The following is a 17,861-nucleotide window of genomic DNA, read 5'->3' as shown; positions in this document are numbered from 1 at the left end:
GAATTTTCATAATTAAAGCTACTATTTATGTATGCTGCTGGAAAAGAAATTAGCTGCAAAAGTGTACAGCTTGAGTGCTATGTCAGAAGAACATGGCAGGTGTTTGGAAACCAAACACAATTGGTTTCTTTCATCATTATGGAACTCATTTCTTTGTAATACAAAACGAATGCCAGACAAGAACTATTGTCACAGCATCTCAGAAAAAGGTAACTCAATCATGAGTTAAATATATGTTGTTTTAGCTGTCAAGTTTTTATGCTTATAATCACATCTCCATAGACAATTTGCACTTTTTCTAACAAGTATATGGCCAGACAGTGCACTTAGTAAGAAGGTCCTGAGTACTGAAAATGTACATGACTCATATACATACAAGTAGGCATTAATTATTAATTTGCAAAGATTATTTCAGCTATTTTTTCCCAGAGAAAATTCAAATTTCAGCAACCAAAATATTCTGGTTCATGGGCAAAGATAATCTTCTATGCTTTACACATGTAATACACCTGGTTCTAAATAAGGTATACAGTCTCCTCCTTTCTGTAACTGTTAATATTTGTTAAAAACGAGGCTATTTTGGGAGAATCAGGACATACTTTAAAAATAGGATTTGTAGATAAAACTGTTTTCATTTCTAGAAGTCAAGTTCCTTTTTATTCTCACCCCAGGAGGAAGAATTGGTATTTCTAGGCAGGAAGATAAAATAAATACATGAGAAACTAAACACTTTACAATTTGTGTGATTTTCTCCATGATGTTGCATTCATATACATGCCTTCTGATGGATGGAAACACAGTGTATTTACTGTTTAGGTTAGGCACAGGAAGGAATCTTACATGATGCTCCTTCAGTTGGCAACCCTCTAAGTTACTTCTTGGCAAATTCTGGTGTACTGTCCTTACATCAGTTCCTAGTTGTTTCCAGACAAGTAGTACATCAATCTTCTCTCGCTGCTGAGCACTAGTGGCTTCCATTAAATGAATTCACATTTTGAACACATTTCTCTGGCATGTTTTCAGGAATATTGAGAGCCTAGTGACCAACCTAACATCAATAAAACTTAAATTTCTCTCTTAGAAATCATAAGTAATGGTGAAATTGTATGTCAGATGTTTCAATGCTTTTGTTGCTCTCAGAATTTAGAATCTAAGATATGATAAGGGAAAAAAAAGAAGACAAGAGAAATTTGGAGTGCAAATATTCTTTGGTTTACTCATTAAAACAAAAGGATACAGCAAACAGTAAAAACACTGGCAATTAAATAAACAGCAAATTCTTTATATGCTTCCTAACAAGAAGTCTTTGGCTGTTTGAAATGTATTAACTTCATCCTTTTAAGTACATTACAGTGTATAGAAAGTCACATTTCTTATCCCCAATGTCAAGGCAGAGAGAAGATGAGAAGAAAAATAAGAATAAAAGCTAGGAAAGTATGAAAAGAAAAAAATATTTAAAATTCCAATTTTCCATTAGTTAAATAGTATATAACACAAGGATAACATTAATTTCTGTTTCTACTTTCATTGTACACAAAGCAAATTAGCTTGTAATGGGAACTTTGTCAACTTTGGTGAATTCATATCATCATACACAGAGTAGTAGGTCAGATACACTGATTCACATCTTTTTGAAAATAATTGTGTCCCTTCCAACCCAAATGATTGATTTTATGATTCTACTAGCAGAATTCCAAAAATCTTAAGGAATTGCACAGAGAAGTCACTGTGTTTTATCTTATCACAGGCAGAGTTAAAATTCTGTACCACAAGCAGTTTCTTAGGAGTGCTCTTCCCCACTTCAGCTATTTTCCTTAGCTTATTCCTCAAATAATCCCCATGTAGTCAAAGGAAGGAAGCACCTGTGCAGGTCTATAAGGATCTCTGTTTGGGAGATCCTCCCTTGCAGACAGGAAGTTTTCAGCTCTGAGCTGGAGATGCTCAAGCTTGCTGTTAAGACTCTATGTGACAGCATCAATGATTTTATTTAAAACTCAATGCTTCATAATGGCAACACTAGGAAGCTGTTATCTGTGCAGAGAGCATAAAAGACTATAACTGAATCAAATACGTTTATTTTACAAGTAAATGAAAGAAATTACAGAGTGCACCATCACCATGATAGTCTATTATCAACATTACTGGGTTCTGATAGTTTATAATTAATTCTGTAAATCTATGAACGATGCAGACTGTCTGACAGCATATTGTTTTGGTTTGTATATCTATCTTGCAACACCCTTACTCTACTTGAACCATTCTATTTGATTGTCTTCATCAAGCTGTTTCCATAGGCAAAGCACAATAAAAAAAGTAATGTGCAATTTTTCTTCCAGATGGACTCTGAATAGCAAAAGATAGCGCATAGTAAGAAATCAATTAATAAAGATATTTAGGAAAGATTTGTCATAATGTAAAAAAAACCTCTTTGCATTCTCCCTTATTCCTTCATAAATCAACAGTGTTCCATCTACAAATAACTCATAGGCAGTCACCTCTAATACAAGTACTTATATGTTTCCCTCATCTAGCATTTTGTTGACCCCATCACAAAGTTTCTGCAAATGGATTTTATAAGGTCCAAAGGGATTGTACAAGGCAGCCAAAAATTCACAATCAGAGAAGTGATCAAACACATTGTTGACGCGTCCATGTGACTTTGCAGTTAGGTGACGCTGAATGATTTCATGGAGCAGCTCTCTACATTCATTCAACAGTTTGGACAAAAAGTTCCTGTCAAACGTATAATCCACCTGATGGAAACTGACCACTGTCTTAGCCAGCTGATGAACCTTCTTCTTGAATTTCTCCATCAGTGCTATTTCATCCTGATTAAATTGGTTGTTCCTGTAGAGAATTGCCAATTTGAGGACTATTTTAATGAGGTTTTTGATTATCTTCTCTGCTTCTTTTTTATTTTGTGTATATTCCTTTGTTACTCTGTAAAGCTCATCTAAAACATCACTGCTTGTATCATCGATCAAAGTAGTTGCTATTGATTTGGACACCATTTTCCCCAGGATCTTCTTCTGGGCCTGAATGGCCAGACTTTTGGAGTTGAAGACATCTGTGGCCACTAGAAAAAGAAAAAAGTGTGCAGTCAGTACTTCCAAACAGACAGTCTCTGGGCAGCAAGTTCAGGAATATTTCTATACTTATACATTCACAATAATCTTACTAAGCACCACAAAGTACTGCAATGCTGTTGCAGGAAAAAACCTCATATTTAAATCCCTAAAACTCTCTTTCTTTTGTTTTATATTATTTCAGACAGTTTTACTTTTGAGAAAATACCAACTGAACTTGCTCAGAAATGGTTTAGAAGCTTTCTCTATATATGGATTGATGGAATTTCAAACTGAGGTAATAAAACTGCCCTATTCGATCAGAGGAGTCACAAATCTAATCTGATTATCACGTTCATAATGAAATCTAAACCCAGGATTATTTCAATGTCATGACAAATAACCACTGTGACTCAAAGATAATAATTCAGTGAAGCGACCAGTACAGCCTTTTCTTTCTTAGCATTTTACACCATCAGTGAATGCAGACACCACACATTAATTTTAAGATATCTATTTTATACATATCTGTAGATATCCATGCAGAAATACAAAAGGAAGACAAAAAAAACATTGTCAGCAAACAAGAGTGAGACTCTCTGGATGGATCTGAAGACACTGGTTTTCAGAAGAAAAGCAAGTACAGATTAACATTTCTATGTCCTATACTTTATGCACTAAAAGCAAGACATTTACTTTCTAGAGATTGTCATAAGAACTGTGAACACTAAGTTTTAAAAGTATCTTTTTGTGACCAATGAAGTAGATCCTACACCACATTTCCACTTCTAAAACTATGTTTGATTGCACAATACACCCAGTGACTTGTTTGTACTTTTGTTCAAAACAACAAAAAGTTGTTGTTAAAAGACCCCAAACAAACCTTCAGAAACTTGACTTGTGAAATGTTATCATTTGTTCTGTTGTCAGCAACAATTTCTTGACACTCCCTTGACAGCACTCTCTCCATTAAGACACATGTGAGTTGGTATTTTCAAGTACAATTGTCTGGGAAATGGCTGCCTTTGTGCTGCAGCTCAGACAGGGAGAAGGAAGACTACATCTGATTACATTTACTGTACATATGAAAGGTTTGCTTAGCAAACACAGGGACTGAAAATATTTTTTTTTCTTTTAATGAAAACATCAACTCTGCAGATGTCAGGCAGTAAGTCCCTGAATTTGGAAAAGGTTTCCTCTTAACTGCTGGTATGTGGGCAGCTGGGTGTGTTCAGATGCAGGGCGCCTCAGGCGTTCCAACAAATAGAAGAAACTTGTCCTTCAGGACATGAAACACAAATCTGTATTTTTAATTCAAGAGTGTCTTTGAGAAACTTAATAACACGCTCTTTTTTATCATCCCATAAACCTTACAGCAGATTTGTTTGTTACAAGTTTCAGTGCATATCAGTATTTTGTTTTGAAGCATGAAGTGTGTGAACACATTTTTAAAAATCTTTACTACCAGAGGACAAAAACCAAGGAACCCCTTGTTAACTATCTTGGGCAAAGCACTCAAGATCACAAGACAGACACACTTCTCAACCACAAAGATACAGGAAGACATTAGAGATGCTGAGCAGTCATTTTGAACTGAAAATATTTCATTTTCTTTCTGTGTTTTTAAAGCTAAATCTGCAACAGTTACTATTAAAGTAAAATTAATCCATGTTTTCCAAAGGGTAGTCAAATACTAGAACTCAACAGCCAATGCTTTACAATGATCTATGGATGAATGATAACTTTCTTTCTCTTCCAAAACAGAAATATCAATTGTCATTTCATAACTTTTATTAATTAAAATCTTCTAATTAATGCTCATATCTGTGTCGAGTCTCTCCTTTCTGACACTCCACACAGATATGGATGTTCCTACTAACAGCAGTTACTGTTTGGCAGTATGCTAAATATTTTTAAGTTTTACAACAAAAAACCTCTTATATTACATAATTTTGCATTTTACAAAGTACAACTCAACACGTAGTTACCTTTGCTAACCAAAACAGGAAATTCTCCATTTCAAAAGGTGCCAAACTCTTAAGGTATTTTTCTAATATCTGTCCACGTTTTGGGGCTCTCCATCATGGCTTACTTTCTATCTACTTTGCTATAAGTACACCAGAATTTAGTTTCATTTTCCCTGGGCTGTTAATGGGTTCGAATTTAATTGCTAAATATATAAATTTCATACATCATTATTTCAGCCAATCCAAAAAAGGAACTTGCTAACTCTTTGTAGTTTATAATCAGAATTTTTCCTCCTTACCAATGAGAGAAAGACTTAAAATTTATTTCACAGCTTAAATAAAGCTCAGTTTAAGCAATAAAATTAAGAGCTCCTTCAGGATGAACATACATATTTCCTTAAATAACAGTAAAGCTATTACTTACTTGTTCATCTAATGTAATTGCAGTTTTTACTGCTGACAGCAGAAAGAGAACCAAAACACCCAAGGTGAAGACTGGCTGTGGCGTATTTTTTCTGGTAAATGCAGCACACACTATATTGTGTGCTTTGAAACATTGTCAGAAGCTATCACAGAGAGAATATGGGGTTTTCCTCCTCGCTGTAAGGGCAGGTCTTCTCAGCTACCTTTCTCTCCTGCCTGCAGTGTTTCATTTTGCTTTGGCACCTCAAAAGGCAAAAATACATCTCGGTGGTTTCACTTCCTCAAAGAGAGAGCTGAAAGGAAATTGCAGCGCTGAGCAAGCAGTGCAATACCGAGGGCTGTTTCTGCCAACTGACAGCTGGAACAGTTCAGAGACAGGGAGGGAGAAGAAATGTCCTGCGGTCGAGAGGACAGGTGACGTGTCAAGAAAAGGCTTTAAAACACTATCCTGGAGATGCTCAAATCCTGCAAGTGGAGATACTCATCAGTGTATCAGAGGTGCCTGACTCACAGGTTGCGCTGGGGAGGGCAGCACTCCTAATCCAAGGACTGCCAGGCACCCCCTTTCAAACTTCTGACTGCAATTTCAGATATGAGCACCTGAAAATGCTTTATACAACTGTATACAACTACTTAGGGATGACTGTATGTAGACTGTATGTATGTATGACTGTATGTATGTTTTGAAAGTGATTACAGTAGCTGGCCTGGATGTCTGACCACACCTCTTGTGTTAACAGGTAACATTCTTGCACTTTAAACTGGAACAGTGTCATTTCTCTGGTGACCCGTGGGTAATCCCACTGATTTTAAGCAACTCAGAGTTTGGTTTACCTCATGATTGCTCTTGATAGCTCAAATTTCTTTCCTCTGTAGTTTTATACTTTACTTTTTAAAAGGTTATCATCAAAAAATACCTCTTTGAATCAATGCAGTGTCATTTTCTGCACAAACTACTCAAATAAGCATGATTATGTGCAGTAAAGCCATGCCTCCAGAAGGGAAAGTAGTCCAAGAGAAAAGGCTCTCAGTGGAAATCCTGCTTCCATTGCTTTGAAATGCACAGAATCAGTCTTGGGAATAATGCAGACATCTGCAAAATCTTCTAATTCATTATTTAAACGGCAAACATTATGCTAGAGACAGCCTCCTGTGAAAGCTGTGAGCTTAGTGATTATGCAACTTTTTGATTTTCATAGCAAGCACACAGCATATGTGTTTAACATGGTATTTTGTGTATTAAAATGAATAAATACTGGACATGTAGTATGTCCAGTATTTATTCTGGATGTGTTTCTCCCAAAATATTTTACCATACAGAGGTTTTCTTGAAACTGTGGTGGAAGTGTAAACTCTCAGTGAAAATTTAAAATTGTAGTTAATAGACTCTCAGGAGACTGCTATAAAAGTACAAGGAGGCTCATACTTATGGCTGCAATGCTGACTTTTCCCTCACATGGAAGCTAGCACACCTCCCTCCGTACTGTGGCAATGACTATTATACTATTACCACATATCCTGTGTCTCAACTTTATTTAATTTTTTTAAAAATGTAGTATTTGGAAAAAAAACAACTTCTTTTCTTCCACAAGACAACAGTCTATGGTAGATTCAACATCACTTGCAGCTGAGTGTATGCAATCTCATGTACATTGACAATGAATACTTTAGTCACAGATTATTTTTAAACTTCTCATTATGAAGGAGCAGGAAAAAAAAAAAACATCCAGCAAAAAATTACAGTGAACCATCATGAATTCCATGGTCAAATCCAGAGCTGAGCTTTCTGACACTCACTGTGTTGACAGAACAGTCCCAAGAGAAAATATGACTGTGAAACACTGCTCCTCGAGTCCTAGTTCTCATTTTAGTGACTGGAACATCACGTGCTGTACGAGTAAGGCTCAAAAACGACGAGGGTTTTTGGGAACGAAACACCAACATGGGCTTGAGAGGAAAGGGACAGCACTGACTGAGGGCTTCAGGCAGCTTCAGGCAGCATTTAAAAGACAATCACATAGCATTGAGAAATATGGGAATGGACTTCCTGTTGGGAATCCTGTATGGATGTTGTGTGTTTGCCTCTCTACAGACTGTGTGCTAGAACTACACCTTAAAGCCTGCATATGCCATACAAATTGCATGTTCAGACTCCCGTAGTGAAAGAGAACTACTTCACTGGAGGGAGGCAACTTGAAATCAAGTGGAATTAGCATTATGCTCTCTTAGCGTATGTGACCATATGTCATGCACCTCCAAAATCATGAGACTGCCTAGATATGAAGGGATAAAAGAATTACTGATTTTTTTTTTTTTTTTTCCTTCTGCTTTCCGGGTTTTCACAGGTCGAACCTTGTTTTCAGGAGTGACACAGGCCAGAAACATATAAATGCGAAGCATATAAATATATGAATTAACATTTAAATACTTTATTTCAGTAAGGTAAAGCTCCCAGAGTAATAAACTACAAGAGTTAGTATCAGTGAACAAATAAGTCCTGAGGTACAAAATAGGCATAAATAGTTATAAACCTGTTACCATGGCTGTAACAATTTTCACAATGTACTTTTCAATCATGACAACATGATTGAAAAACTTGAGTGGCAGGTACAGACTATGAAGTTTTCAGATATGAAAAAGATAAGTTGATTTTTCTAGATGCCAAATTATATATATAGCTTCTTCTTAATAACCATTTGAGTGAGTCACAGTTTCAAAAAGGTTTTTTAATGCTGTTTTCTTTTTTTTCTATTTTAAGAGGAGAGTCAGTGTTTTGATTCTTATCTCAGTGCTTCAGAGTTTCCTGGTTGAAAGATTTGGGAAGGATTGTAAGGATTTTAACATAAGTCTTCTATAATTCCTTCCAAAAATGCAACACTTCACAAATGGCCACATCAGCATATTGGCCAGTCTCATTCACATTCACAAGCATTTGTTCACTTACTGACTTTTCAAAAGCTGATGAAAACTGAGGCTTGTACCAGCCATGCAAGACCAGAAACAGTCTGAGAGCTTTCACTCTTCAACCTCAGACACTGGGACTGCAACCTAACAGCTGGCTGAGGGCAGGAGTGGGAAGATACCAGGACAGCCACAGAGTTTATTGATAGGACGTCAGCAGGGCACATGGTTTGGGCAAGCACCATCAGGCAGTGGAAAATCCAGACAGCAAATGGCTAAGTGCAGAAGGGGGAATGAAAAAAAACCTCAAACAAGGGCCCTGTACAGTATTTGCTTCTTTCACCTCTACTTACTTAATTCATGTACATGAGGTCCTTACTGGAAGATCAAATATTTTACTTGGCAACTTGTGTTTAAAAAGAGGGGTTTATATATGAATACAGATTTTAAATAGAAAACAGTTTAACTAAAATTTTCAATGCATACAAAGCATTCTTTCATGAGTAACATTTGCCTACTGTTCTCCCAACAGGTAAAGTAAATTGTACTGAATTCTGTCTTGCCATAATTGTTACCATACGCATACGAAGAGAATGTTAACTATTCAAGCAATGTGCACTAGTTCTAGCATTCACACTGGAAGACCTTCAAAAGGAAAAACACCCCATCTGAAGCTTTATGCATGGCAAATATTGCATGAGCAGTCTTACTGGATTTGGAAGTTAGCTATGAGGCTGCAAGTCCCTCTGGAGAAACAGTTAATCAAGCAATTGCAGAAAAAAAGATGGGTAGTGAAGCATTTTTGAAAATACAGAGTATGTCTGATTTGCATATTCATACTGAAAGTGAGCACATATTCATCTGCAGAAACATGGGAAAAATAAAAGTCAGCAAACACCATTTAAAACAGCTTCTTTTCACCCAATAAAATGCTCAGTAAGTCATTGCCAATATGTTTGCAAAACATATGTGATACTGTTATATGCTTCTGAATTTTGCTATTTAATTCTAATATTAATGTATTAAAATGTCCAAAATTTTATGAACCACAAAATATGATCCACATTCTAGCTGCAAAAACATAACCCAACGATTAAAAAAACCAAAAAATAAAATACTGTTTTGGTCAAGAGGTGAGAAGAATTGCCAAAAAATGTACCTGAAGGTTAAGGCTGGGCAGGGTAGCAAGGAATTATGCTATTTCCAATAAGAATGTTGCAGAGTTTTGCAGTCCCATGGGAGCAGTTAGTGCCAACAAGTTATTCTGGTTTTACATGCTTGTGCTTCCCACAGCCAGCCTATGCATCACATGATACATATAGTGCGGCTGATTTAGAAATTTTAAAAAGCCTCCTAAAAGCCATTTTCCCCAAAACCTCTGCATGTATTTTAATTAGCAGTGTAGCTTTAAAAAGAAGGATAAAAAATTAGATTAACTTCAGATGACTGAAAATATTTCAGATTACACTGGATATTAAACCAAGAAAACAGTTACTCAGAGTAATGTCATGAACTTAATTTGGTATTTCAGTCCTCAGCCACCATTTGTTATCCTTGTTGGAATGTAGCAACTGGTGCAGTGCCGTAAAATATGCTGCTGTTAAATATGCAGCCTGCATATTTCAGCTGTTGGCCTTTTCAGGGCTGTATCAGGTTCCTCTGTATCTACCAGGTGTCCACAGTAAATAGTAAAACTGACAAATCTTTTCACAGGAAATAAAGTGTATCTTGTATCATTCCTTCCAATCAATCAAATGCAATGCAGGTACTCTATATTTTGTCCAGCCTTAGAAATACATACCAAACTGCAGCAAGACAACAGTACCAAGCTCCCTAAGCCAAGTGGCACCCTGAATTTGAAATTTAAAAAAGTGGTATCTAATTGTTTTACAACCATCCTGGCAAAAAGAATGTTTTCTCACAAAAAATGAGCCCCAAAACACTTAAGCTGTAGGCGCAGGAACTACATACATATAAAAAAAGAGTTCCTGACTTGAATGCAGAACAAAAACCTCAGAGGTCAAGAGCCCAGGAGAACCTGGAATCCACTGGAGAAAATTAAAGCTGGTATGTTGCAAAATTACAATGAACTGGAAGGTCCAAACAAGACAACAATCTGGCATGAGAGGGACAGGGAATTCAATCACAAAACGAGTGTCACAACCCGGCCAAAATGCAAAGGCCATGTATTTGAATCACATGCAAAGAAAGTCAAAGCAGAGGCTTCAGAGAGTTCAAATGACACAGAAATTTGTGAGGGATCTTACAACATCTTTGAAACTAGTTAATAATGTCTTTCTTGTATTTCAAGTTCTGGCTCTCTGTTCTCCTTGTCCATCTGTAGCTACACTGTCTAAAGAGGATGGGAGTCCCTTGGTCTTTCATTTTAATGTCTAAAGTAGGCTGGATTGCTAGCATTAACTTTTTTTTTGTGTGTGTGTGTGTGTATGTGTATACATATATATATATATATAACTAACTTACTAACTTCTGAGGCACCAAAGACTACCACAGCTACAGGCCAGCTGCATAAAATCTAGTGGTGATACTCAGGACTTTCAGTTCTCAGGTGTCTGGTCTGTATATTGATTTGCAGTATCAACATTGAAATGTAGATTATAAAGAATACACAAAATTATCCCATCTAAGAATTTTACTTATCAGATATTGGCTGTTATCTAGGCCTAATACACTAATCGGACTCTTCATCTCTTTTTAAATTTTTAATTTTTTACTACCATTTTTTTTTACTACAAAAAGGATAAAATTTATGGCATTCAATGCATGGCTGTACAGAGAATATGTGCTTTGTCTGCCTTCCACATCAGTCACTCATGGCTTCTTCCATGATTATGGAAGACTACAACTGGTGGCTGAAATGGTCATTTTCTCTGCACACCTAACACATTTACTTTCCTATTCCACAAGAAGCAAAATAAACCAACCCTTGAGTTTTAAATTCTTTTCCCATTATTTAGCATGCTGTTTCCTCTGTATCCATACTAGCACAACCTTTATCCAAACATCCAGTCGTGAAACAAGAGATTGACTCTTTTCTTCACTTCCCTTTTCCCTTGCTGTCAGCTCAGAACAGGCTCTCCAAGACCTAAGGACACAGTTTATCTTTCATAGGCTTTGCTTTGACTCCTCTTTGCTTCCACTAGTGCCACCCAAACCCACCTTTAAAATATTTGACTCAACACCAAAACTCTCAAACATAACTCAAGACTGTCAAAACACCAATCCACATCCCCCCATATCTTAAGAGTTTGGTTTTGCTTTCACTAATGTCCTGAAGTTCTAGTGTAATATAAAAGGTAAGAGAAAAAATTAGGTCTTCAATATTGTTAGCAACTTAATCTGGAAAATTGAATCTTAGGTTAAACATTATGTCTGACCCTGTCATTCTCTTTTACATCAGAAGGCAATACTATTTGGATACAGAACTCTGTTATCTAGTAAAGCAGTAGTAATCCTATTTATTTTTAAAGATCACAAGTATATTTACTGACTAAAAACGTGACAGCCTCCAGAGATCCCTTTTCAGCCTCATTTTTTTCTGTGATTTGTTAAACCTGCATCTTCTTTGTAATTCTCTTCTTGGGGCAAAGCATATGAGACTTGACTGCACTGTGTTTTACAGCTATTGACTGCTGCAGAATTTGACAATTTAGCTTCTTTACTTTGCAGTAGCATCAAATGACATTTTCAGCTAAGCAACAGACAGCACTGATCAGCTATGAAAGGGCATACAATAGCAAGAAAGGTTACTGCACCTTGAGATTTCCAAGATTATTACTCATAGTAAGAAGGAGAGATCACAAATTTGAACCAGGAGAAGGAAAGCTTTCAAGTGGTGAACAGAAACACCACCAATCTAAATTTCAAATGTTTGCACTGAAATAAAAATATCAGTACTTTCTCTTTTCCTCACCATAATGTTGTCCTCTACTCCCCAACTTCATGACATAACTCACAACAAAGGGATCAACATTTAACTGCAAATTACTGATTTTGATACCAACTGCTTGTTGCAAAGAAATGTGAGTTTAAACATACATCCAGGATGCAATTTCTTGCATCACAGAATGTAAATCTCTAATCTCAAGCATTGAGGACAAGGCTGTGATCTTGAAGAGGACATCTTACCACAAGACACCAGAGCATTCCTACCCCTTCCTGGAGTATCCACCATTTCTGTTTGCAAATGCTCAAATTTATGATTCATTGTTTCAAGTTTTTAAAGAAGTCTACATCACTATTTCTCAGTGAGTGTTTATAAGTGAACAGAAACTCCATTTATTTTGTTATTTGCAAGTACTAAAAACTGCCCTTGGAATCAGTAGCTGAAATATTTGCCAGAGTCATCTTCTCATTTCTGTTAATATTAAACCAAAATTTTATTCTTTCTAGAAATAAAATTGTCTTTGTAGAATAGTTTTGCAAAGTGGACATAGCAAAACCAAAACTATTCCTCATTAAAGCCTCATGTTTTAAAACAATGTAATTTCTGCATTTTTCAAACATTTCTCCACACCTCTTTGAAGTTAATTAAATGGATGCTTGTCTGTGCATGCACTCAGTCAGTTCTTTATTAATTGCTGTATGAATGTAAATATTTTGGGATAGGGACTTGCAGGTATCACATTCTTAGAGATCCACTGAAATCACAGGGCAGCTAGCAATGCCTTAGAGAAACTTACAATTACTGGCCTTTACAGATAGAGGAACTCATCTCAGAATATGTCCCTGGATTTTCAGGTTTCAAACATTTCAAAGATAAATGCTCTCAAATAAATGAGGTGCTTATTCCCACTTTACTGCAATTTATTCTCATTATTGCAAACTGCCAGCAGGAAGAGGATTCTGCAGACACTCTGACATTTGTACTTATCTGTAAAAGTGAAATGTAGGTTTTCTCTATTGCTTTGCAAAACAGTCTATCTCATCTTTCACTACTAATCTGCATAGTTACAAAAGCCAATACTAAATTCTGCAGAAAGTAAGTTAAATTAAATTAGTTTATACACTATGTATCCTCTATATTGCTTCTGCTGAAACAGTTCTGTGGGGAAGATTTTGAATGCCAAATTCCCCAGACTGAATCCAACATGCCTATCAGAGATGTGAGCTCTCTATTTCTCACTGCCTGCCAGCCAAGCACTAGAAATGAACCACACACCAGAACTGGGACAGGGAATTGACTGATGAAACTGAGTCAAATCACCACTCAACTCAGGCAGGGAATCCTAGGGATGAGAACAAAATTTGTGAGAAAACATCCCATAGTTATAAATGCAGAATGAATATCTCAAAGAACAGGTTTCTCAGTTTCTCTCCTTCTCCCTCAAAGACTGTCTCCAAGTGACAATGGGTTTAAGGCTTGTGCTTTTGCTGACATGATGGTTAAAACAACCAAGATTCTGGCAGTTGCATTTTATTGCTAATCCCACTGTGGATCCTGTTCTGTAGTCATGACAGAGATACATCCATAAAACAGGAAGTGTACACCTACCATTAAAAAACACAAGCAACTCATCAAATATAATTATGCAAACCAAGAAAACATGAACATCTGTAACTTTCAGATCTCCCACCATAAAAAAACACCTTAGTGTCAATATGTATAAGGCTATTGTTCAGATTAGTGTTGCTCATTACTGCAGAACAGCCAGTGTAAGCACTCAAATTTCTTGAAAACTCATAAACAGCAACTGCTACTAATAACAGTACTACTGCTGGATACTACTCGATCTATGAAGTATCTAACCAATAAGCAAACATGAAAAAAATTTAAATATGAAAAAAGTTAATTTTTGCATTGAAGCCATTATTAAATAGTTTAAACTATTTTAGCCTACTACCTCTATTGAGTATGGAAAAATGAAAACCAGAAATTGTTTCATGAAAATAGCATAAAAACTTTTCTCTTAATGAAACACTCTCCTCTTACCACATTTTGTAGTCTAACTGTAGAAAAAAATAATTCCAGAATTTTGAAATAACACATGAAATATAGTTTTCATTTGCTTTACTTATTATTAGAGGGACACTAAATGACTGAGTGGAGAAGGGATGCATTTTGCATCTCAAAAAGCAGTATTTAAGAACCCTTCTGAAACAGTAGTATTTATTGGAAAATTTGCCCAAATAATAAATTGATACTGATAAAAGAAATGTTGTGTATTTTTGAATAAAAACTGCTAATTACAATTATGTTTCAGCCTTGCATTTTCCTTAAGCTACTTCTGGCTAATGTATAACAAAACACTCATTATTCTTAGAAGCAATTAATTTGGCCTGTTACCACACTTGGAAGTAGTACTGGTAAAGACTACAGCTTTACCAAATATTACGTGCAAGGTCCTTCCTTACCCAGATATTTCTTTTGATTCTGCAGAGATTCACTGACTTTTGCTCCTGGTCTCTAACCTCTGTCTCCCTTGTGGCAGTCCACTGTTTGCAAAGTCCCCGAGGGAAGGAACCCAAAGGTGTAAGCACAGTAATACATCCAAAGGTGTAAGCACCAAATTTGCTGTATTTGCTGTATTACTGTGCTTACACCTTTGGGTTCCTTCCCTCGGGGACTTTGCAAACAGTGGACTGCCACAAGGGAGACAGAGGTTAGAGACCAGGAGCAATCTGCTGTATTACGGTAATCACGGATAATTGAAAGGAAGACCGGGAAACTAAGTCTCCAGTACAACAAACAATTTCAGAAGATGAAAAGGTTCTTCTCGCAGAACTTGAAACCAAAGTATTTTCTTCCCTTAAGTGGAATAGAGAGAACAGTATTGGGCTCCCCAATATGTCCACAAAAAAAAGGAGCTGACAAACTGAAGGTCCTATAGGCTGCCACCAGCATGGTTAGGGAGGTAGGGCACCTGATATGCTGAGAGTGCTACGTTTAATAATAATAGTGGTCTTTACCAACAAGTGAAATTTATTAATGAGTAGTTATAGAGTAGGCAGAGCCAGGCACTTTTTGAGGATGCACAGCAAAAAAGAGGGCAAGAGACACAAGCAACATCAAGGGGAAGTCCATTTGTAATGACATAACATGCATGGCCCAATAATGAAGTATAAGAAAAGTGAAGTGGTGGCATCACTACTCTCAAAGACATTATCAATGCATCTGGAAAAAGCCTGCAACCTCATCTAACTTTGAATTTGGATCCAACTTTAAAGCTGGCTCTACCTACAGTGACAGGTTGTGCCCAGTGACCTCTAGAAATTCCCTAGAGCCTCAATTAATCTACAGTTCTCTCCATCAACCAGATAGCTCAAGGGACTGTATCTTATTTGAAACTAAGCATGTGAACCTTGCAATTAATTTTGGATTAAAAGACTTGATTGCATAGTATAATTATATTAATGGAATTTTCTCAAAGCAATCTAGCATTCAACCCTACAATCACAGCTAAATGATTAACCTGTTAAGTTTCAGTGATTCTCTGAAGTAATCTATCAGCTACAGCCCATGTTTATCCCATGGCCTGTGCTCAAATTACCACCTAGCTTCCTCATCTGATCCAGCTGCACAGATTAATAAATACATGAGGTACAAAGTGTCCTGCCGAAAACAACTACTGCATATGGACTTCCAAATGTGTTATACAACAAAAAAACACCAGTTCAACTAATCAAATTCTGTGCCTGTAGGAAAAGCAATCAGAGTGGCCATCTGATCCACTCACAAACAGATTATCTCAAAGATAACCCCGATGTGGCCAGGAAAATAAAAACTACCATTCTTTCAGTTTTAAAGGAAAGAGGTGCAGAGCTTCTTACAGAGTCTTATGGCTTAACAACCTGAAGTCAGTGCTCTTACTGATAGATTCAAGGGTCCATCTGAATGAAGCCACAGCACCTGTGCTACAAACCATGGCAGTTTTTGTCCTCACAGACCTTTATTTCCTGCATCTTGCTTCATTACACGTACCAAACAAAACTTAAAAAAAAAAAATCGACCAGTTCCTGTGTGCTGTACTCTTACTTCCCCCAAATCTCCCATTGCTTCTTCTCCATTAATGTTTTAGCCTCTTTGTTTTCCTTTTGCCCTGTTCTTTGTACCTCTGGTGATGCTTTCCTTATGCATATGTGATATGGTTTTACAGCACCTGGTCAGTAATAATTCTTTCTAAACTCTCACAAGCTGATTTTCTTTGTTGCTTCTTCCCTGTACTAGAGGGTTACTTTTTTCTTATCACTGTCCTATTAATAATACCAATTAATTTATTATTATTATTTGGCCAATTAAAGCCAAATTGTCAAGCATTGCTATGATTTACAAAGCTGTGTATATGATATGCATAGTCAGCTATCTTTTCATTCTCTTCATCAACAGTAAGAAAGTTATCTGTGAGATTAAAAAAAAAAAGTTCTCAAATTGAGTAATCAAAGTAATCAAGATCTCTAACACATAACACATCCACTGAACTACTACAACAAAAGTCCTCTGTTTCACTGGCCCTAATGTTTTATGAAGATTATTATTTTGATAAGGGAGGCAAAGCAAGAGCAGGTGAAACAAAGGAAACCCATATTTTTTAATCTTTCAGGTGATCAAATTTGTTGGGTTAAGTACTAATTCTGTGCCCTACTTCTACAGTTTGGATTTCCCCATCCATTGTCATAAAATAAAAAATGGTTCTAACAATTGCTAGTTTTGGAATTAGTGGGACGGAGAATGATATATTACAGAGTCCCACTGATGGAGTAAGTGTACTGAGGAGCACAAGAGCAGTTATTTGCTGTCTAGAACACAATTCTAGCTTGGAAAACATTCACACGTGAGAGGTGACTGCAAAATGTCAAAGCAAACCTAGGACTACTTACAGGAGGGAGTATTAATTTCTTGAAACAGTGACTGCTCTGTGATTTTATAACCCCTGTGTTGTTCTGAGCTTTAAAAGGAACAAAACAGGTGAGCTCATTCTTCAGTAATCTCATCTGGATTAAAAAAATGCTAATCATGTCTAAAAAAATCCCCAAGCACTTGTAGGAATGCAGTGATCTCTCTGTCTGCTGAAATGTAGTATTCAAAACTCAGTATGAAAAAGGCACAATGCAGACTTTCACTTGTGTCTGAGTTTGTACCAAAATATGCATTATTTTATAGGCTAGATATTACATTCACTCTGATATCTGTTATTATTTTACTTTTCCATTGAGATATTAGACTTCTCCCCTGTTATTTTTTAAATACACAGCATAAAATATGTAGAATGAGGCTGAAGTTCTCCAGAACTTTACATAAATTACTGCTTCCCTCTATCAAAGAATTGCATTCACATCACAATCTTGATTTGTATTGCCATTTGTATTTTAAAAGGTGCACTTGTGATACATAGTTTTAACACAACAGCACTAATAACATTCCCTTCAGATCTCGAAAAGGGGTTCAGTCAAATCAAAGCCTGAAACCATTTGGTACCTTCCATGGTAGGTGACATGCCACCAATCAACGTCAGAATAAAATTATGCCATGCAGTTAAATGCTATG

At 36.4% G+C, this 17,861-nt stretch overlaps 1 protein-coding gene across 5 annotated transcripts in view; it reads right to left on the bottom strand.

Annotated features, from left to right (window-relative positions):
* Nucleotides 1-1,189: 1,189 nt before the first annotated feature.
* TNFAIP8 (TNF alpha induced protein 8) overlaps nucleotides 1,190-17,861 on the bottom strand; it is a 56,607-nt gene continuing 39,935 nt past the window's right edge. For 4 of the 5 annotated variants that reach the window (XM_077790458.2, XM_085566414.1, XM_085566411.1 and 1 more), the window contains exon 2: nucleotides 1,190-3,076. In XM_077790458.2, coding sequence (XP_077646584.2) covers nucleotides 2,511-3,076 — 566 coding nt within the window. In that variant the 3' untranslated portion in view covers nucleotides 1,190-2,510. Of the gene's footprint in view, nucleotides 3,077-5,456; nucleotides 14,813-17,861 lie in introns of those variants that run through there. The other variant, XM_085566413.1, reaches the window with a different exon arrangement.

The sequence above is a fragment of the Lonchura striata genome, chromosome Z (assembly GCF_050655825.1).
Source record: "Lonchura striata isolate lonStrDom1 chromosome Z, ASM5065582v1, whole genome shotgun sequence".
NCBI lineage: Eukaryota > Metazoa > Chordata > Aves > Passeriformes > Estrildidae > Lonchura > Lonchura striata.
Note: the sequence above shows the minus strand (reverse complement) of the source record. Positions and strands in the feature narration are given on the sequence as shown.